General features: G+C 45.3%; 1 protein-coding gene across 1 annotated transcript in view; it reads right to left on the minus strand.

Annotated features, from left to right (window-relative positions):
• Nucleotides 1–10339: 10339 nt before the first annotated feature.
• The window catches only part of IQCA1 (IQ motif containing with AAA domain 1), a gene marked incomplete at its 3' end in the record, with an annotated part of 97501 nt that continues 85596 nt past the window's right edge, over nt 10340–22244 (minus strand). The window contains exons 17-19 of the mRNA XM_010144561.1: nt 18747–18924; nt 15311–15549; nt 10340–10364 (exon numbers count right to left, since the gene is read on the minus strand). Coding sequence (XP_010142863.1) covers nt 10340–10364; nt 15311–15549; nt 18747–18924 — 442 coding nt within the window. The remainder of the gene's footprint in view (nt 10365–15310; nt 15550–18746; nt 18925–22244) is intronic.

The following is a 22244-nucleotide window of genomic DNA, read 5'->3' on the forward strand; positions in this document are numbered from 1 at the left end:
TTCCCAAGTACACCCTAACTAGAAAGTTACGGAGATAATTGCTTGCCCTCTGGGATGCAGAAGAACAAACTCAACTGTTCCTCATTGGCCATATCCATTCCTGGGGGATTGATTTATTCCTTAGCAGTGGACACATCTGAACTTTGCTTGTCAGCATTAATTAGTGGGGACTCAGCCCCATTCATTACGGCTATGACCTCTCCTTGGCACAGCTGCACTTTAACAGGAGGGCCATCTGGTTTGCCTGCTCGGCTCTGCCTTCATTCCCCACTTCGCACCACTTGCAGGGTATGGGCTGGAAACACCACCTTGGAAATTACAGGTTGCTGCCACGGTGGGATGAGGCAGCTGGTTCTGGGGGCACCCGGACCATCCGTCACACCGAAAGCAGCTGGTGGGGTGAGCTGTCAGCACATCGCCCCTGCTGCCGCATCCCCTGCCTGCCTTGAGCTGCGATGCCGAGGAGTTTCCCGTCTGAACGTGGAGGCTGGCTCAGACAGGCAACACAGGGGGCCAGGGCTTTGGGCTGCTCCCAACATCTCCCCACGATGGGCTTCATTAGCGGGTGGAGGGGGGTGATTGCCTGCTGGGGTGGGTGGCATGTCACCAGCAGGTCAGAGACATCCCAGAACAAGGAGCTTGTCCTTGTTTGAGTTAGAATAGAACTAGTTCTGTTCATCTCAGTCTCTTCTAACTGACTGCACTGTCTAGAGTTAACGGCATTATTTTTGCAGCCAGTCACTGCGTCTAGCAGTGACAGTGCTGGATGGTTACAGACACTAATCCTTGTTTGAGTTAGAATAGAACTAGTTCTGTTCATCTCAGTCTCTTCTAACTGACTGCACTGTCTAGAGTTAACGGCATTATTTTTGCAGCCAGTCACTGCGTCTAGCAGTGACAGTGCTGGATGTTTACAGTCACTAACAGGGACGGGGATGCAGAAAGGCTCTCGCTGACACTTGCTCCTGTGCAGAGCAAGGTCACTGCTAAATCCTGTGCACCATGTTGAGGTGCAGTGAGAGGCTGCTCCTGCGGGGAGGAGCGGACAGGACAGGTGACCCTGAACAGACCAGCAAGGTGCTCCATCCCACAGACGTCATATTTGATATAAAGCTGAGGGATCACAAGGGTCAGCCTCTCTTCTTCAATGGCCAAAGTCTGAGGATGACTCTCTATTCTGCCTTCAATCCTAATCTGTGCGTTCCCAAATCCAGTTCCAAAATCCAGCTGCAGAGCCTAGATTGGGCCTTCCTCAGTGTCTACCCGTAGCATCAGTGGTGACATCATTGGTGACAGTGTCATGGTTGCCCTCAGGGGTGTTGGGTTCGGTATTGGTATTGTACGTTTGTATATATTTCATTTTATTGTCATTATTCTCATTAAAGCAGCTTTAGTTTTGTTTTCCAACCCATAAGTCTCCCTCCCTTATCCCCTTTCTACTGCCCTTGGGGGAAGGAGGGGCATTAATAGAGACCTTCTGACATTCATCAAGTGGCCAACCCAGCCCTAACCTGTAACAGAGCTTTATCTTGATGATAGAGTGGGGATGGTTTTGTAAGCCTCACACAAAATGCTGGCTCAGGGCAGCAACCTGCTCGAGGGGTTAGGGATGGAGGCATCTCCTAGATGGGCTGCAGAAGATGATGTAAGGATGGGGCAGGTTTTTAGGCTATGAGGTGACACCATGCTGTGTTCGCAAGTGTGGCCCCCCCCCAACCCACCATGACAGGAGAGGAGAGATTGCTCCCTACTGAGATTTTTAGGCTAACGTGGGATGGGGAGCCACCATGCCAGCGCAGGCTCCCATTGGGCTTTGAAACAATGTCACCAAGACCCCAAATTTTGAGGCATTTTAGCATTTCTCCCTGCCCATCGCTCCCTTGAGAAAGGCCCCGCCGTGAGAGGCTTTTCAGGAGTTGTGTGAGCAGAGACATTTGGGATGGAGCTGAGTGCACCTTTAATTAGAGCAATTATGGGTGCAACTTAGACAACTTTGTGCTGAATGAGGCTGTTGGCTTTGCTGACCAAAGGGCTCGTTTGCATGATTTCTACCTCCTCCTGCTAATCCTAATTCACTGCTCCAATTACTCCTAACGAGAGGACAGGATAGCACCCAACCCTTCACCTCTCATCAAGCTTTCACTAGGGCTTTGCCATTCATGCCTTATCCAGTCTTAATGATGCCTAGATTTTCCCTTACTCTCCAAATACTCCTTCTTGGTGTTTTGACTCATTTCAGACCATTTTATCTCCCCTGTGTCTGTTTTTTCTTCCTCGAGTTCAATCTTGAGTTACTTTTACTTAGAAAGCAATAATATCATTGGACTTGATGATCTTGAAGGTCTCTTCCAACCCAAACGATTCTATGATTAAGGGGTCCTTGGGTAGGCAGGTGTGGTGGCTTTTCCTTGTACGACTCATGACATCAGGAGCTGGGGCAAATAACGTGTCTGGAATTGAAACCTGGCACCTCTGGTCCTCTTCTGTAAGACTTATTGACGTGCAGTGCTGCTGGAGGTGGCTAGACTAGGCTGATTTGTTCCCAGACCAGAAGTGCCTCCATCTGAGAGAACTGGGAAAACCCCCACCCAGTGCAAGCTCCCACCAGGCTGTGCTGGACACAAGCAGGAGCTGGGTGGAGGGGGTTGGAGACCCACAGCATGGAGAAGGAGGAGGGAATGGAAGTGGAGTAGGCCCTATATGCCACTCTTCATGTCCGTCCCCACCCCATGTGGCAGCTCCACACATGGCTGTTCATCACAGGGCCTTTCCTTCTTTTCATGGTGGGTCAATGAGGCAGCAAGGACCTTGCAGAGATCCTCCCACCGCCTTGCCCCATGCCCTCAGGACCTGTATGCACACTGCTATCGTCGACATAATTTTTGCTCCCAAAGCATGCTTTTGGAAGAAAACCTCTAGAAAAGGCTCTACCCAGTGCTAGACCCAGCTGAGATGCTGTGACACTGGGACCTGACCCTGGACACCTGCTAGAGAAAAGGTGGAGGAGAACCAGCTGAGGTCCCTTGGGCTTAATGATCCCCTTGCCCTGTTGGGTTTGCAGTAGCCCGTTGCGGCAGCTGATGAGTTTCATCTGCTCTGAGGGCAGCAGGAGGTCTGGGTTTCCCATTTGCAGATGATCCACCAGATAAAAGCCTCAGCCCCTGACTTCCTCAGTGTTTGTTTCTTGGCTGGGGTTTTGGAGGGTTTCTTAGACAATGCAGCACTCTTCTGTCCTTTTCCTTCCTGGTGGCCTTACACCAGCTATGTCTGTTAGAAGCTGTGACTGTTCAGGGGAGACAAGGTAAGTTTGTTGTTTGCTTTTTTTTCATCTGGCTCCCCTCTGCAGGTCCCTCTCGTTCCAGTTCCTTGCTCTCTGTTGCTTATTGTGTGGTTTAGGTGCTGCTGTGCTGTGAGATGTCCTTCACCTTTTCCCAGTGTTTGCATTAATACTTCCCTTGTGTTGTTGCTGGTTGCCTTTGTCCTGTTGGGGAAACTGAGGCAGAGTGGACCCCTGAAGTAAGGGAGCTGGAAGAGGACAACTAGGAAATGTCCTTGACCTTGCTGCCGGCTTGCAGCTGCCCTCCTGAGAAGCAAACAACTTATTTCATGTTTCTCTTGCCTTTAGTTTATAGGTGTGTTCAGCTGTCTGGTCAATGAAGCCTCTCCCTGCTCCCATTCTGGCACATCCTTTATTGTTTTCCCTGTTTGCCAAGAAAGGGGACCCCAGCTGAGGGCAGTAATGCCAGAGGCCGACTGAGGCTGCGTGTGGTGATTTTGCAGGAGTCAGAGGGATGCAAAAATGGGCTGGTGCTTGTCTAGTCTATGAAAGAACCAGCCCTTCTTGTGCAGTGTCCTCCCAGGGTAGCAGCCTTCAGCACGGAGCCGGGAATTAGCCGGAGCCACGTAGGCACCACGTGCCTTTGATTGCGCTATGGTGGTGTTTTAGCCTCCAAAAAGCATCGTTGGCTGGCGGCATCCTAAGGTGGAGTCTGGCATCCTAGGGCAGCGAGCTGGGGGTCCGGTTAGAGAATCCCCTTGTCCTTGAAGAGGAGGGATGCTGTGCAAAGCTGAACAAGAGCCCTCAATGATTTGGGGATTTTATGCAGCTTGTTATCTTACATGTAGGGCGGGCTTTTTTTTTTTTTAAATCCCAGCAAGAAATAATCCTCTTTTTCTGGTTGGAATAGAAATGGCTTGATGCCATGAGGTAAAAAATAAAAGGAAGCTCTACCTTGTGCTGTGATGATTTGCAAGGCTAGTGAGAGGCTACATAAGGCGTTTTCAAATAGACTCCAATATTTTCAGTGCTTAAAGAGGGCCCGACTACGTGACACCTTTTTTGAAGCCCTGATTTACAATGGACCCAGGCTGAGTGCATTATAATTTGCTGCGCGAAGTTCCAAAGTCGCAGTACTTTCAATAATGAGGAGAGAAACCCTAATACGATGAGACTTTTTTTTGGTATTGTGTTTAATGAAAAGCTAAAAATGTGCTAATTTGTAAGTCCTATTGTGGTAGTGGCATCGGAGGCTTTTGAAATGCATTACTGACTTAGGAAGTATTAAGAAAAAAATGACATTTTGCTACTAGCAGAAAAGTCAATTATAATGTTTCCGCACTTTAGAAAATTGCTGATGCAGGATGGGAGTTAATAGAACAGTCAGCTTCACTTTGTATTACTGCATTCAGGGGGTTTTGCTGAGAACTGTCGGATTGTTTTTTAATTCTGATGGCAACTTAAACAATAAGCTATGATAGGCGCCGTGTGCTGGGGACTGGTCTCTGGCCAGGGGTGCTGAGAGGGGATGTATCCCCTCGGGCTGCTCCCGCCTGGAGCTGGACCATTTGCCAGCGCGTGTGATACAAATGCCCAGGACCAGGGCAAATTATCCGAAATAAGGATTTAGCAGCATTTCGCAGTTGGGCTGATCTCTCCCTGATGGTGGTGGAATGTGTGCCCAAGCACTGAGTCTGGTGTGATGTGTTCCCAGTGCTTTGCAAAAGGCCCCTGTTAATTTATTAAAGAACATTTAAACCAAGAAACAGGAAGAAAAAAAATAGCTGTCCTTACCCACTGTGCTCTCAGTGGAACCTTCTTCCATCTCCTGGAGAAGAAACCAGCAGTAAACTTTTCTGAAGCTCCTGGGGAATGAGGGGTGGAAGCTCTGGGCGACTTGCTGTTGTTGCCAGAGAGTGTCAGTGCTGGCTGTAAAAATCCCAGCCCTGGAGGAGTTGGCTTTCAGGAGGGCAGAGGCATTCCCAGGAACCCTCTCTCTAAATCAGCACAGGCTAGCAAGGTGAAATAGCTCATCCAAAATGGGCAGGGATTAGAGATGAGGGCTGGCATTGCTTTCAACAGGAGTTACAGTGTCTGATTAAAGGGTTTGGCCCCAGTGGCATAACCCGAGAGCTCAACTTAAGCCTGGTACCTAATAATACCCGAGGCACATTGCGGAAGCATGACTTCATGGTGGTGTCTGCCGTCTTTTACCTAGTGAGGGCCCTTTTTCCTCCTGCCTCCCTGTGAGGGTGTGACCCTCCTGCCTGCCTTTGGTCAGTTGCATCCCCGAGAGCTTGCCGCCAGGAGGTAGATGTGGCTCCTGCACGGGTCCCAACAGGGGTGTCACCTGGGGGCAGCAGAGAGACTGGGGGGGCTCTTCCCTGGATGGGTGGTGGGTGCTGTAGAGCAGTGTGGAGGTGATGCCTTGGGACTTAAGGCTGTGCTTGGTTTTTGGTTTCTTACTCGTCCTATTCCAAGTGCTGTGGGAAAAAGCTTGTGTTTCTCAGGCTTATTGGAAGGATTTCAATCAGATGGTGGGATATCTGCCACACACTCAAAACCCTGACTGTGGCACTTTTTTTTTGCCTTCTAGCAAATCGGTAGGAACTTATTTCCAACAGGAGCAGGTCTGTCAGATCTGGTTTGGCTGATGCCCAGCTGATGGGCACTGGGGGTTACTGGTATTTTGGGGAGGGGAAGGTGATGCAGAGAACTTGTACAACAGGGAGGTGGGCAAGAATGTCTCGCAGGTACTTTGCCTGTGTTGGATGGAGGCTGAGTGTTGGGGCTGTGCTCCTTACACGCCACCCAGGACCCTGCAAAGCTGCTGATGAAGCCTGGGCTTCTACTCCAAGCATGGCCTCAGGGGCTCTGTTTAAAGCATGCTAAAATCCTCAGGGTCAGGGTTATGCCAAGACTTTATTGCCTCTGGGAGAGTGAAGTTGCACTTTGCTCCCTCTTCCTCTGCTGTTTTTCCCCAAGTGTTTCAGAAGGGGCTCCTGCTTGGTGTGGTTAAAGCAGGAAGACGAGGATTGAGCATGAACACTTTTAAAAAGTCATGTCATACGTAGTTCTCCTGGGTTTGGAGGAAGCAATTACGCCAATTAATTTATTGGTAAATTATCTTATGATGAAGTACAAAATAACTGCAATGAAACGCTGACATTCACATTAATATCAAATTAGTTACTGTATTATGACTGTTCTTACAATGAATGCCCAGTAATTTAATAGTAATAGGACATTTAAATAATTTAGCCAATAATTCTCTAGATCACTTACATATATAAACGAGCATGATGGCTTCTTTTCTCAACTTTGCTGGTGCTTCTGGATCACCTCACTGGGAGGCAAAGCAACCTGGTACCCCTCTCTGTCATCCCCCAAAACTCACCTCTTGCTGGAAACTAAGTGGGGGACAGGGTGTAGCAAAGGGGATTGTCCTCCTTCATTAGATTTTGGGATTGCCGTGGCTGGAAAACAGAGTGCAACCGCCCTGCAGCTGGCCCTAGTAAGGCCACAACTCTCTTTTCCCTGTGATATATCTCTGGGTACGGATGCTCTGCCCAGGCCTGGCAGAGCAGCGTCTCCAGTAGTGTTCCTTGTGAGAGCACTATTAGCCTCACAGCAGGATGGGCCTTGCAGATCCAGCCAGGGCCACTTAATTGAATAGTTGAGCCACTGACACTGAAATTACTGTGTGTTGGCTCTGCTTGGTACAACGGCTTCATTTTCAAGTAGCTGCACTTTCTCTAATAATATAAGTGCATTAAAATTGTTTCTTGTTTTTCCCTCCCTATCAATCCAAGAGGACTTTCTGAAGGAGAGTGAGAGTTTGGTGGCCATCCAGGGCAGAGTTTGTCTGCTTTATTGCCTCTTTGTCACCACTCTGCCCCCACAGGACTGTTTGTAGATAGCTGTGGCTCCCAGATCCCCATGTAAGGGGGGGGGAAAAACCCCCAAGAAATGAAGTTTACACTGAGAGCAGCCAGCACTGCAAGGTACACTTGAAGGATAAATTGTCTCAGTGTTTTTTTTCTCCATAAACTGGTGAACACTGGAGAAAAACTGCAGGTTTCTGCCCTGCCAAGTACACTGGGGATGGTGAGAGGCTCATGCATCCTTTCTGCATGGGGTCAGAGTCATGCCCTGGAGATGGATGGTGCCAGTCAGTGTGTTGCTTTGCTGTTGAGATTGCATTGAACCTGCTGAAATATTAGTTAATGGGCTTGCTTACGTCCAACCTAAATGCAGTCTTTTCATCACATCACGTTGTGCTGTCAAACCTGTTGTGGAGAGGAGTATTCCACTGTCGGCAAGATTGAGGACAGAATTATCCAAATTAGTTTTCTTGCAGATGAGAGCAGAGATAAGGTTTTTAACACCAACCTAGCCACCTCTTTGGAAAGGCTGGCTCTCCTCACTGAGGGTGAAGTGGAGGAGTACCTTTTTTTAACTGGGATGTGCTGCCAAATTTGTGAAGCCAGCCACAACCAGGTGTCTGTAAAGAAAGGAAAGCTAAAATTTGTAGCTGCCTTGCTGCAAGCGATCAAATCCAGGGGCTGCCTGCTCATACTTGTGGGGTTCCTTGTGTTGAGTGGTGATGAGGTTCCAGCAGGTGGATTACTGCTGGAACGGCTAGGGGAAGGACCTGTATGCCAGAAATGTCCTGAGGTGTTGCATGGAGGAGATGTAGTAAGCATGTCCTCTCCTGCGTTTGGATCCCCTTGGTAGGACTGGAGATGCAGCCTGGAGGCTGGAAGGATGAAATCCAGGGGAGCCTTGTACTGTACAGCAGTCTAGTCTTCCCTCGAAGACAATCCACTGCATTGACCAGAGCCATCCAGTTCCCTCTGCTGAGCTCAATGACAGGATAGCTTGAATAATTTTGTGTGTTTAGTTGTCTCTAGGAATCTTCCCAGGCTTTTGTTCAGATTTTGTTGTTTCCAGGAGTATATTTTTTCATGGGATTTCTTAGGAGGAGGAGAGGCTCAGTACCATCCCCTTCCCAGCAAGGTTTCTCAAGCAGTTTTTTTTTGGGAGGGCGCTTTGTCTTCCTGCAGATTTCTGTTCTAAAGCATTTTATGTACTGACCATCCAGGTACAAGCACATTTTCTGCAGGTTGCCACCATATTTATGATGAAATAACCCTGTTCTTGTAGAGGAAGCAGAGGGAGTATGGGGTTGGGATAGTATGAAGGTGCAGAAATGTTTAAAATGTGATTGTTCTCTTGAGTGTAGAAGGCATATCGGTAAGATCTTAACAAGCAGCAAGCAGTGCCATGCTTGGAGTGAACTCTGACTGGCAGAGTATGTGTGATTTTGATGCAAGACAAACATTGGTTTATGGTTGGACTCGATCTTAAAGCTTTTTCCAACCTAAATGATTTTATGTGCTCTCCTCAGTCCGTCCTCCCTGTAAGGGCAGTTTGACCTGGTCTGTGCTGGAGGCAACTTGAGCAGCTTCCTACAGCACTGCAGCCCTTCTTACGCTTCCCAGTCTGTCTGTAGTGAAGGTATAGAGAGGTCCTTCAGCTCCCTGGGGATGGTGTGTCTTGTGTTTCCAGCTAAACGCGTGACGAGTGGACAGAGGTATGCTGCAGGTAGAGGTGAAAATGGGTATTTGTGGCTCTTATTTGTTGAAGATCTTGGTAAATGAGATCCTGTACTTGACACAAAGGTGGTGTCAGCTCCATCAGTGTTGTGTAGGATGTCCCAAAGCTTTAGGGTGTTCTAAGCACTGTTTATAAATACCGTGCTCCCAAAATTGCTGGTGTGTGAGCAACCAAGACTGTGTAACAAGAGAACCACTGTCAAAAGCTACCATGGGCTACTAGGCAAGTTGTGTTTCTGAGAAGGTTTAGTCTCCCGCACTTGCTATTAGTGATATTTGAGTATTAGGCCTAATGCACTCTGAGGAGGAGATACTACATCAAAGCACAAGATCAGGGACTCTCTGCCTCCAAGAGTCTTAGGTCCTCCTTCACAGGAGACATTCCTGCCACAGGAATTTTGCTGCTCAAGCACAGAACTTCCCACAGTCTTCATGCATGGGGACTGAATGTAATGGGCAGACTTTCACCAGTGGGCTACTTAAAAAGAGCTTGCAGGATGGCATTTAGGAGAAGCTGGAGCAGGTTGAGGTGGACTGGGTTTAACACAGCATGAAACAACCTTTTAGAAAGCTCAACAGGCCTATGGCAGATTGCTCTTCTGCTACATGTGGGTCTTTTAAGCAACAGCTATATTGCTATTTGTGAAAACGAGGTAACGGGGCAATGTTTTCTGCTGCACAACAGGTTCTCAGGGCATCCACCAAGATGAACACCACACTGCTTTGCTTTTGTTCTGCTTATTAATGCCTTCTGCTAACATCCAAATAGATGAATTAGTCTGATAAGGCACCAAAAGGCAAAACAGAGCTGGTCCTCGTGTGGCTATGTAAATATTCAGCTTGTGGTAGATTGCATTAAGTGTCTTCTAATTCATTGCAATTAAAAAGCGGTCTTTATAGCTGTAATAGTTTTATTGAGAACTGTAACACATTAGACCCACAGATATATAAAGCAGTTAGTTTTATAAAGCATATAGGATATTAAAGTAATGAAAGACATTAATGCGACATCAATTTTTAAGGAGAGTTACTTGCTGAAATAAATGAGTATAGCCTAAAAGTTGATGGCATGTTACAGCCCTGAGTAATGAACCCTTCTGCCCCCTAAAATCTCTTAGAATAAATAATGCTTGAGCAAGTCAGTGGTCATTAACTCCTCATCCTCTGAGAGCTATGTGTTACATCAGTGTCTCATCTGGTTTTTTTTAAACTTCTAAAAAAATCATTCAGAAAGGTATTCCAGGGAAGAGAATTCCTGTAACTTGGGGTGCATTATTCTGATGCGTCTGCTTTCCTAATGCCTTCCCCTTTTCAGTGAAGTAGAGCTGTGGCTGATATTGCTGGATATGAAATTCTCAAGCAAGTTAGTTTTTTCCTTTTCCTTTGCTTGTTTTTCCTTTTCCTGCTTTCTCAGCGTTTCCCAGTGCTCTGATTTGCGCTTTACCCAGCGGTGTCTTGGCATACCAAGCCTGGAGATACAAAAAGCATGTGTACGGTTTACTAAAACTTGAAAAGGGGTGGAAAAACCCCAAACAACCCCCCCCCCCCTGTTTGTTGTGAGAGTTTTTTTTTTTTTTTTTTTTTTTTTTTTTTTTGTATTAAAAAAAAAAAAAAAAAACCCCCAAACCCCCCCCCCCCCCCCAAAAAAAAAACCAAAACCAACCACTTCAACTTTTCACAATGGAGCATTCCTTAAAAAAATTGGAACTCTGAAAATCCTGGTTGGTTTGTGGAGAAGCAGAAATAAAATCTGAAATCCTCAGATCTCTGGAGAACATTATTATAACAGGAAGTACAGCAATTGCTTGCTTGAACTGTGTCTCATTAACAGGAATACTTAGCTGGGCCATTTGTGTTGCTATAGTTATGGAAATGTTAGAATTTCTAGGATCAGCCCTGTTTCTGAGGTACACAGCTCTTGTCAAAGCTCCCTCTGGGCTGAAACCTGGCAACAGACAATGCATGTACTTTTCATGTCTCCGCAAATTGATTTGGACAGTTTTTATTTCAATGAGAGAGCTTAAGGAGCAAAACAAACCTCAAACATTAAAAACCTGTTTATTGCTTTCAGGTGCCTGTTCACAGTCCTGTGACCTGTGAATGATTTTGGTACACTTGCTCTGCAGACTTGCTGAGCTCCTGGACTGTCATGTTAACAAGGCAGTTCTAGGCCATGTGAAAATAATGTGAAGAAGGCAATGCTCTGAAGTTAGTACTGTGTAGGAATTAGTCTCTCCCCATTTGTACGTATGGGAACCTTTATCTACACAGACCTGCCTACACCAGGGATTAAAATGCCACTAGGTGTTGACATGATTGATAAAATATCTTCCTCCTTGACTGTATTCATCCATGTGCTGTGCCAGGAATGAATGTCTTTCCTATGACCACAGAACACTGTTTATGCCTCAGCTGTGTCTCCTCTGCTTGGGCCCCTGTTGTCTTCAACTTTCCTACCAACGTGGCATCCTGTGAAGATTGTCTTTTCCATATGATCCAGCCAAAACACTGCCTCCAGCTTTAGCCTGGTGAGGCTACCCCTAGGAATTTGCCTTCTCCAGTTTTCCTGTATGTGTTGCAGGCAGCAGCAAGAGAAGTAGTTGGGAGAAGAGGTACTCAGCATCACAGAATAGTTTGGGTTGGAAGGGACCTTCAAAGGTCATCTAGTTCAACCACCCTGCAGTGAGCAGGGACACCTTCAACTAGAGCAGGTTGCTCAGAGCCCCAAACAACCTGATCTGGAATGTTTCGAGGGATGGGGCTTCTACCACCTCTCTGGGCAACCTGGGCCAGTGTCTCACCACCCTCAGCATAAAAAAATGCCTTCCTTATATCCAGACTAAATCTTCCCTCCTTTAGTTTAAACCCACCACCCTTTGTCCTTCACAAGAGGCCCTGCTAAAAAGTCTGTCCCCATCTTTCTTACAGGCCCCTTTAAGTATTGGAAGGCTGCACTAAGGTGTCCCTGGAGCCTTCTCTTCTCCAGGCTGAACCACCCCAACTCTCTCAGCCTGTCCTCACAGCAGAGGTGCTCCATCCCTCCGATCATTTCTGTGCCCTCCTCTGGACCTGCTCTAACAGGTCCATGTCTTTCTCATGCTGTATTGTAAGTGTATAGGGAAGAAAACCCTTTGTTTTTCTCTCAGCCCAGATAGTCCTTCCTAGTGTCATGCTTCTTAAAGGCTTCCCCTGGGTCCCAGAAGGGGGCTGATGACAGGCACCCTATTTGGATCTCTTGTCTTGCAGATTAAATGCTGTCAGCAGGTTAGGTCAAGTCTGGCAGCTGTCAAATATTTGGCTGGATGCTGGGCAGCCCTACCACTGTGATCTCTAATTGCCTCAAACAGCTGAGCACCCCTCCAAGAGCTTTGATTCCACTGATGAGAACATCATGTGGCCTCATCTGTGTCAGGATGGTGTCATGGGAGGTGTTCAGGAGGAACCCCATGGCCCTCAATACCTCAGTGGGCAATTGAATTTTGCCGTCTTAAAGAAGGTCTCAGGCCAAGCTACTCCTGTGTCATGGACAAGAGACGGCTGGGATGGAAAGATGGCTGTTCCTGGTCCTTCAGTTGAGTGGGATAAGAAAGACAAGGTGGTGGCTGAGGGAGGAGTTGATTTTCCCAGCAACAGATAGCAACCAAGCAATGTCTCTGGCCTTTCATGTATGATAGGTCATGAGGCCATAGAAATTCTATTTTCCCTCCAGGGTTGTTGTCCTCGGTACAGTGTTTCCAGACCTCAGCTGGAAGATAGGAAGAATAACAAACCCCCGCCACAAGCTTGCTGGGAGCTTGGTAGAGTGGAAAGCTCTGTTTGGTATGGACTGGGGAAATCATCTTATTGCTGCTTCTGCCCTGCTGGTGAAGGACTCTGCTGCATGTGGCATGATGTCTTCTCTTGTTCTCTCCCCGTTTCTTTGTGCATACATTCCAATGCACAGAAATGACCTGCCCGTTGGCATGCAGTGTCAGCTGCTTTTCACTCTTCAGTTGGTGGAACTGTTATGTGGAACCAAGGAAGCCCACATGGTTGAAATAAAAGCAGATTTCTCACTAAAGCACTAGCATCTGAATGCGGCATGTAAGTTACTGACAGTAAGTGATGGATCAGAGTTAACACGTTTGCTTGTTGGAGGAATGATGTCCACAGTCTTAGGTATGGATTTTCTTACATATTGTAAGTACTTGGTACCAGCTGCTGCCAGGCAGAACTGGTGGCTTGCAGGACTGCCTGGTGCTCCTCTAGGACTACTGCTATTTCCAGATTTGTATTGCACACTGGTGCAATAATTTATAATTTCAAGAATGTGAATGTATAATTGGGGCAGAAACTTGAGTAAATTGAATGAGGAAATCACATTATCACAAATTTTGCATTATTTATATTCATTTTGGAACACTAGTAGAATATAAATGTCATACAGGGAGATTCATGTTTCCAGTGAATAGAAATCAAAGATTCATCAGAGCACTAATCTTCACTCGGAAGCATTTTAGCCACCCCATTTCAAAAAGGACAAAGCAACAGAAAAGGTCCAGTGACGGCAGTGATTAGAGGCTCAGGAAGAGGGCCTTCTGTGTGAGAAGAGATGGAGATACTGGAGTTAATTAATGCACGAGGCCATTTTGAGAATCCTCTTCCCCTGTACCACATTAGAAGTGCTGGGGCAAGATTCCATGACATTTAAGGGAAACAAATTTAAAATAGATAAAAGGAAATACTTTCTTAAGGGCTGCAATTAATGCAAGAAAATGATTGTGATGGGACACTGAAGACAGTATCATTTCAGCAGTGTTCAAAATGAAGTGCTGCCTGCATACTTTGTGCTGTACAGAACAGGCACATTTATAGCAAGTGGAATAATATTTTTAAGTTAAACCCGCACTAAATGCTAGCTCTCATGTTTCAGGGTACAAATGGATTACTTCTTGGAGGTAGGAATGATCAGGGGTTTTTTCTTTCCTGTAACACTGAACCATTAGCCTTTCCCTGAGGAAAGATACTGGTTTAGATAGGAAGCATGAGGAAAAAAGAGTAATTTGCCAAATATCACAAATGCTGCTTATGTTGATGAGCCAAATGGCTCTAAATGGAAACTGGAAAGCATTCAGCAGGGCAGGAAGAAATAGGCATTATCATTAGGTTACTGGTAGAAGAAGACTTGGACTAAGTTGTTGGAAACCTCATCCTGTTTATAGCGCGAGGTCATATGGGGATTCAAACCAGAGTGGATTTGAAGAGCAGAAAGAAAAGGGAACCTTTCAGCCAGAACTGGATGGTTTATAAGTAGGTCTGGGTAGAAATTCAGGGAGTATAGCACTGAGAACTCTTGCAGGGCCTCTTGGCTTCATACACAACCCTTACTCCATCTGGAGCCCCCAGTGTGGGCTGCCTGCAGCTCCTTGGTACACAGTGTGCTTTTCCTGTTCAGTGGTCAAGGCTTTTACTAGCATTTTGCAGGCCTGAAGTGCCTTAATCAAGTGTTGTGTCTTTTTTCTAGTTACCAGTGCTGCTTAACTGCAGTGCTGCAGTTCAAGTCCAGTTCAGCTGCCCCTATGCCACACTGATGTCACTACAGTCAATAAATTGCAGACCTGTACTTAAGCTGATAAACTGTTCTCATCAATAGGAAAATCAAAAGCAATACAGTGAAAGCAGAATTAACCACTACATAAAGACAATCCTAGTTTATAGGAAGAAAGAGTAATTACTGCTCAGCTACGTGGGGAATTAGTTGTTTGCAGGGTGATCCTTGTAAATCTGAGGTACGTGTACTATGCCTTGAACACACTGGATTTTGCCTTCAGGATTTTATTACCCTGAGGGTGGGGAGATTATTATCCTGAGGGATGGGGTTTGAGGCAAAAACTAAGTTTTTTTTTTAACCCTTAAATGAAAACTTACATGAAAATTCTTGTTTGGAATATTTTACAATAAGGACTTAGAACTCGATCCCTATGTGGAATGTTCCACAGGTCCAGGTTTTGTGCCTTCTCAAGATAATACAGGCAGGCTTGCTGACCATGTCAGCTCTGAAGAGAAAAGCACCAATGCATGGTACCAGCGGCACCCGCAGAATTTACCTGTGCTTACTTACGTGAAGGCTGCTTGGTTCAGCACAAGCTGGGCACAGACCGCAGGTTCAGCGGTGCGTATGCCAGGCGTGTTGCCTGTGCAGAGCTGCTGCCTGTAATAATGACCGTTTGCCTGGCGTGTCCGGCTGCCCAGCAGCCTGGGCTGCCAAACGTCTCAAAATGGGGGAGATGGGTGTTTGGTGCCATTGAACATCATCATTCAAATAGTGATGTGCCAACTCATCCGCAGAATTAGCAGGTCTCTAGATCAAATGTGCCTGGACAAGGACATGGCAGGGGATGATGGAAGACAGCCAGTTAACAGCTCTTAATGTCACCTTAAATGTTTCTTCCTCTTCTTTGTACACTGGGTCCTGTGTGGCCAGAGAAGCCAGGAATTCGTCAGTGCTCAGTGGTTTCCTGGTCATCTGCAGGATTCGTAGCTCGCTCAGGACAGCTTGCACTGCCTGGACAATGTGTCCCTGGGTGAAACCATCAGACACCTTCGCTAGGCAGCTTATGTTCAGCAAGTTGGTGATCACTCCACCGTTCTGCAGGATGATATGTTTCCATAAAACTGTTTGTCAGGACACAGAAAGAGAGAGAATGCCAAAGATGTGCATTAAAGAAAGCAGGAGAAATTTCTGCATTTTGAAACTGAAATGGGAAAATAAGGGATGTCAGTCAGGAAAGCCAAGATTAATTTTTTGTTTGTTTTGTGTTTCTTTCATCCACAAATTTCAGTATAGAGGCCTTTAGGCACACCTGTTCTTAAACCACTAGTGATCATTTGTTGGCTTCCACTCAGTACTTTTCAGAAAGTCATTAAGGAAACATACCATGAAGTGCACATGTGTGTGTGAAAATGAAAGGACTACTTAAATACACCTGGGTGTATACACAGACACAGAACCTGTCCAGAATGTTTCCACTGGGGTGTGCAGAGTTAAGTACCTGTATTAATAGCCTGTTTTTATTCCTATGACCCTCATCACAGGCTACTCCTGAGGGCTGCTATGGGGACTCAAGTGTCTGGTTTGAAAGTCAAAGGCTTCCAGTTCTGCAAACACGTGTTGCAAAGGCCAGGTGTAAATTTCTGTGGTTGGCATTTTGCTTGTTATTTAAATGGTGAACATGTGTGCAACTTTTACCTGGGAACCTCTGTGACAGGAAGGTTTTCTTAATGTATGAAGTGCCTGAGATCTTGCTTCTAAAAATAAATTAATAGGAGTAATAATATCTCTTGGTTTATCTAATGTGAAGTAACAGTCTGTCTTGGACAAACTTAGTACCATCTCACCACGCTTTCCTTTAAAGCCTTATATGAAAACATCTGAAAAAACCCAGGAAGTATTCTGCATAGAGATTAAAAAGGTACGTGAATGAGACAGACAATCAGTGATTTGAGTGTTGTGTGTTTGAATGCTCATATGCAGTGTGAAAATGTTGGATGGAAAGACAGCGATACCGGATGCCGGGGCAGTCATGTAATGGAGAAAACCTGCCTTATTCTCCCTTCGATTGCAATGTTGATACTACAGACTCATGCCTGTAACTATTGACAACTTTGTACTATGGGCTCGTGCCCATAACTATTGACAACTTTGTACTACGTTTTTCACTCAGGCAAATCGTGATCTTCCACTTGAATTATATCTGTGCTCAATAATTATTGGCTGAGTCACTAATTCATAAGAGGAATTGATGCACGCCACAGCAAGCATTACTTCTGCGCAGCCATATATTGTGCGCTGCAGCTTCTGTTGCAGGTGGGATCATATGTAATACGAGGTACTGACTTGCTAGGTGATTAATAGCAAGAAACCAGTATAGGATCATGAATCTTCCAGTTCAATGATTTCCATTGTCTGCTGACTGTTTCCATCATGCATAGATTGGAATTCTCTGGTTTGTAACAAAAGGGAGGGTTGCAGCAGACAGGTAGCTGTGCACTGCGGCTATGAATATTTATCTCATGGCTTTTCTGTCAAAACAAGTTTCTTTAGTTCTCAAGTTGGGTGTCAGGCACTGAAAATTTCCAGGATTGGAAGGCGAGTACTTTGTACTGTAAAGATCAAATGAACTTCAGGGAAGGTTGGAGCTAAAGAACAAGCTGGGCACTGTCTTAAATGGGACAATGACAAAGACTTAAAGCTACAAGTTTAATCTCTAAACCGCCTAGAGTTAACTTCTTGGGGCATTCTTAAGTTTGCAGCAGATATCCCTTCAGCTAGCCTTTTTTTTTTGACTCCAAATCAGTGGTGAGAAAGCCAGAATGCGACAGTTCAATCCCCAGAAGTGAACACAGCTCAATTCAGCTGCTATCACCCCCTTTCTCTAGGTCTCATTCATGTCCTTTATCTGTTAGCAATTTATCAGAGCTGTAACATAACATGAAACACATGTTAGCTTGCTTAGAGGCCATTTCCCATCCATGCGATGAAAATTACTGAATGTGGGAGAGATTTACAATGTGCTAGGTGGTCAAAACCTGTCTTGAGCTTTCCCAAACATGCATCATCTCAGTACCTTGGCTGCCTCCTTCAAAGGTAGCATGAAACTGGGCTTCAAAATACAGTTGCATGATTTTTGTAATATGGTGACTATGTGGAGCAATACTGTAGTCAAGGTATCACTGTGTAGCGAGGTCCCTGAACTGGATGGGGTTTCCTTTATTACTGTATTCTTCCATGACATGATCTATTGGAGATCAGGGCATGAAGGGAATCTGTTTTCCTTGATGTGGTGATTAATAGGGATATTTGCGCTTGGAGCCGCTGGTAGCAGCGCACTGTTGACAGTTGTAACTTGAAGTGTTTGGCGCCATTCTGACTAGCCTGAAACTTTTTTCCACATTATCTTTAGACTGAACCTAAACAGCCCCCCTGGTCATGAGTCACTGTGTCCAGAGTCTTTATTATCCAGAAAAGTGTATTAAACCACATGATACAGGGGTATGAATGATAGGAAAAGAGGAAGTGGCCTCAAGTTGTGCCAGGGAAGGTTTAGGTTGGACATGAGGAGCAATTTCGTGCCCGAAAGGGTTGACAAGCCCTGGCACAGGCTGCTCAGGGCTGAGTGGTGGAGTCCCCGTCCCTGGACAGATTTAAGACATGTTGATGTGGTGCTAAGGGACATGGTTTAGTGGTGACCTGGCAGTGCTGGGGGAATGGTTGGACTTGATCGTAAAGGTCTCTTTCAACCAAAATGATTCTGTGATTCTATACCTGTAATAATAACACAGGGGAAAAAAGTGTATTTCTGGGAACAAAAGCCCTTCTACCAGGCACTTCTGGAGGAAGTGGACAAACCACCATTTTTCTTTTAGTAATTGATTCCCATTATTAAGCTTAATTTGGAGCATTTCTTAATCAATGTTGAGCTATTGTAGATGTCAAGGTGATTCAAATAGGAATAACAAATTCAGAACCCCTGGAGGGTGTGTGTGGGGTGTGTGTGTGGCAGAAAGGCTTAAAATAGGAAATGTGCACTGAAATAGAATCTTAATCTTCATACAGGGAAGAAACAGCTTAGGCTGAACTTAGTGCACACTGAACAACTTGTGGAAGAATGTTAATCACTGCTGAACAGTATGCCAAACTCTTCTCCCAACTTCTACATTTATTATTTGAACTTTGGGGTAGCCTGTATCCTGAATTTTTCAGCAGTTGAGATGTACCTGGTGTACGAATTGACTTCAAAGTCTGTTCTGAGGATAACCAGAAACATGGATTTTACACAGTAGCAGTCATCAGGATGACTTGAAATACTTGCCAAATCTCGAAGCGTAGTCAGGCCTAGGAATCAGAATGATTTTTTGGTAAACTTTGCAGAAAGGTTTAAGATTAGCGTCGAAGGGACGGTTGGAGGTTCCCACTAGCAGCACTCTGTCCTGTGCTTTCAAAGCCTTAAGGAATTTGGGGAGGAACTCCGCCAGTCGTTTTGGGTTAGTCTTCAGTGTGTACATGTAAATACAAGGAGGAAAGAGTTGTTACTGATACAGACAGCGGAGAGGTCACAAAGTGACACTGTAGACATGCTGTATAATACAACAGGATTTCGTGCTTTCTTAGTAGTCTAGTTGCATTTAATGTAAGCAGGCTAGGTGCTCAACCTAAGTAGAAGGCCTCTGTCTTTAGAAGGTCGGGTAAACACTTGATTTCTGCTTATGTATTTGTGAATTTGTGCTAGTGGCTTTCACTATAGAATTTGCTGGTCCTGAAAAAGCAGGAAGGCAACAACTCAGAAATCCTGATTTCCAGTTCAAGGAGAAATGTTGCTTGGACCTGTGACCTGATGAACCTTAACAGAGGGAGAAATTGCCAGGGTGCGTAACCTAGTCTGAAATCCTCCCAGCTCTTGGAGGGTATGGTCTGCCAGCTCCTACTCTGGTTTAAATGTGAAAAATCCACTCCCTAATTTTTCCTGTGATTTCTCACTTGCTGAGGCTCTGAGACCACAAGCTCTTTGAACTCAGGATTAATTTATTTGCAATAATTTAATATTTGACTTGAGAATGAATATTTACCTACTATTTACAAAACAGATGGGTATTGATCAAAACCTGCTACTGGACGGCTATGCTTGATAAAGTTCAGGTGAGTATTGGTTGGAGAAGCTTAATCAAGTTACTGTGGTGTCACTCTACTGTTAATAAAGCTGTAAGTGAATAACTGGATTACGACAGTGTATTAGAGAAGTCTAATGACTTGGAAGACTGTTTTCAGAAATGATTGAGACTTAATATCCAAGTCATAGAGCCATAGAATGGTTTGGGTTGGAAGGGACCTTCAAAGGTCATCCAGTCCAACCACCCTGCAGTGAGCAGGGACAGCTTCAGCTAGAGCAGGTTGATCAGAGCCCTGTCCAGCCTTACCTGGAATGTTTCCAGAGATGGGGCTTCTACCACCTCTCTGGGCAACCTGGGTCAGAGTCTCACCACCCTTATTTAAAAAAAAAATTCTTCCTCCTATCTAGTCTAAATCTCCCCTCTTAGCTTAAAACTGCGCCTTGTCCTGTCACAACAAGCCCTGCTGAAAAGACTGTCCCCATCTTTTCTATAGGCCCCCTTTAAGTACTGGGAGGACACTATAAGGCCTCCCTGGAGCCTTCACCAACATTCACTTAAACTTCAATCTCTAGATCACCTTGTCATCTACCTATAAAGCAGGCAGCTCCCTATAAACCTGAGCTTCACTTTCAGATCTGCCTTCCCTAATGTCAATAAGAAACTATGTCCTGCAACCCTTCTCAGCTGAGAGGCAGTAATAAACACTGCATGGCATGTGCAACATTTGTGATCCAATTTTTCTGTGGTCTGCAGTAGCAGACAGCTGACAAAGGAGACAAAGCTCTTGTCTTTGGAGTGAAAGCTACAGAGGAGGGGAAATTGGGAAATCAATAAGAAATCCCAAAAATCTTGGGGTAGAGTCATAAGTTTTTTTCTAGCTAAACTTGTCTTTGTTTTCCCATTCTGTTATTCTCATGCACCTTTATACTATGCACCTTTGTAAGTTTGCCAATTGCTTAATTGCGATAATGAGTTGAGTGTGTCTTAGCCCTAGGTCCCACTTAGATCCCAGTGCTCCCAGAAGAGTGGGATGCCTGCACTCGCTCCCCAAGAACATGCCTTGTAAGCACGGTAGGTCTGCCCTGGTGCAGAGGAGAACTCTTGACTCTTCTCTTGCTGTGAAAGAAAGGCTGTTACTCTCTCTACATGTAAACAGTGTATTTGCTGTCTGAGGGCAGGACTTCAAACCACAAGCTCTTTGCTGTTACCTCGTTGGGAAGCTTTTGGTAATGAACTTGGCTTCTCTGATTTAACAAGCTGCTGTGTTACATATCTACCTTGGAATTTTTAAGCCAACTGTGTCAACTTTGTTCTCCTAGGGAGATCTTGTCACAGCAATTGCTGAAATGTGGATTTCCTTTAACACCTTTTATGCTGGTTAAATTAGTCTGATTTATGTATCGCTGCTCATAGACTTCAAATTTCCCCTCTTTGTGTGTATTGGAAGTGCAAATGTTTTCTAAGATGTTTTGAGACATCAATATTTCCAGAAAAATGACAATTACCAAAATATTCTAGGTTTGGAGGTTGGAGGGCAGAGGAATCTCATCTCACTTAAGCGACTGATAAGTAATAGTTGCTTCAAGAGAGACATTGTGTTTTCTGGGCTTGCAGTATATCTTCTGCTGGAAAAACTGATTCTATCAGGAGTTGCAGTGGGTTTCTAAAACAACTGTCTGACTCCCGTTTCACCTCTTACTCATGAAAATGAGTCCTAATTTATCCCTTGCATTTAGAACATAACTTTTTGGTATGATGATATTCAAGGATTCCCACTGATCTAGAGTTGGTTGCAACAAGTGTGCATTGCTCAGCTTGTAGGAATCTTAATTTTAAAATGTTGAGTGACTGAACCAGCAACAGAGACAAGTTAAACGCTCCATTCATGTTAAGCCTACTAACTCAGATGGTCATTAATGTGTCAGCAGCTCCTGTTATGCTTGTGAAACCAATGTGTGTCCATAGCGCACATTTCAGGGCTCTGTCCTGAAAGCTAATAATATCTCCTCCACTTTGAAAGAAATGTGTCAGTAGTACGAAGGGCTGTTGAAAAGGCAAGCTATGATTTCAGCCACCATATGGACCTGAGCTGGACAAGTGAGGTGAATTGTGAAGGTGACCCCTATTTGTTTAACTGAGTGGCTGAACTGTTTGCACATCATCCTTGGCGACTGGATTACCATAACATATTTGGCATTTGACTGCTTTGCAACCTCTAGGGAGGACTGGAGAGGCTACTTTTCTAGTGGGTATTTGAAGAACTTAAGGCTACTTTTTACTGGGTTCACAGTCATGTGAATGTCTAGAAATGTCATGCTGGGATGAGTAAAGTGACTTCTGCTCACTTTGGCTTCCTCTGAGGGCTGAACTTAGCTCATCTCCAAATTTCCAGCCTTCTTAAGGAAGGCTCCCCAGATGGCCAGTTACTACTGCCTGCCCCTCCCATTTCATGCTCTCTGGCTCCAAATATGGGTTATGCTATGAACTATTTTGGACATGAGTGATTTCAAGCCTGGAGCTCTTCACTCCCATCAAGACCGCAAGAGATCTTTTGTTAAATACCTTCAAGTCTCAAGATGCAATAGCAGGGGCAGAGACTGATGTGGGCACGGGAAGACCTTTTCCCCCGCTGATGGCAATCAAAGCAGACAAAGATCATGAGAACTCCAGGCAACCTTTGGCCCCTAGTCTTAATTTTAACC

The sequence above is a fragment of the Buceros rhinoceros genome, unplaced genomic scaffold (genome assembly GCF_000710305.1).
Source record: "Buceros rhinoceros silvestris isolate BGI_N320 unplaced genomic scaffold, ASM71030v1 scaffold9461, whole genome shotgun sequence".
NCBI classification, from domain to species: Eukaryota; Metazoa; Chordata; class Aves; order Bucerotiformes; family Bucerotidae; genus Buceros; species Buceros rhinoceros.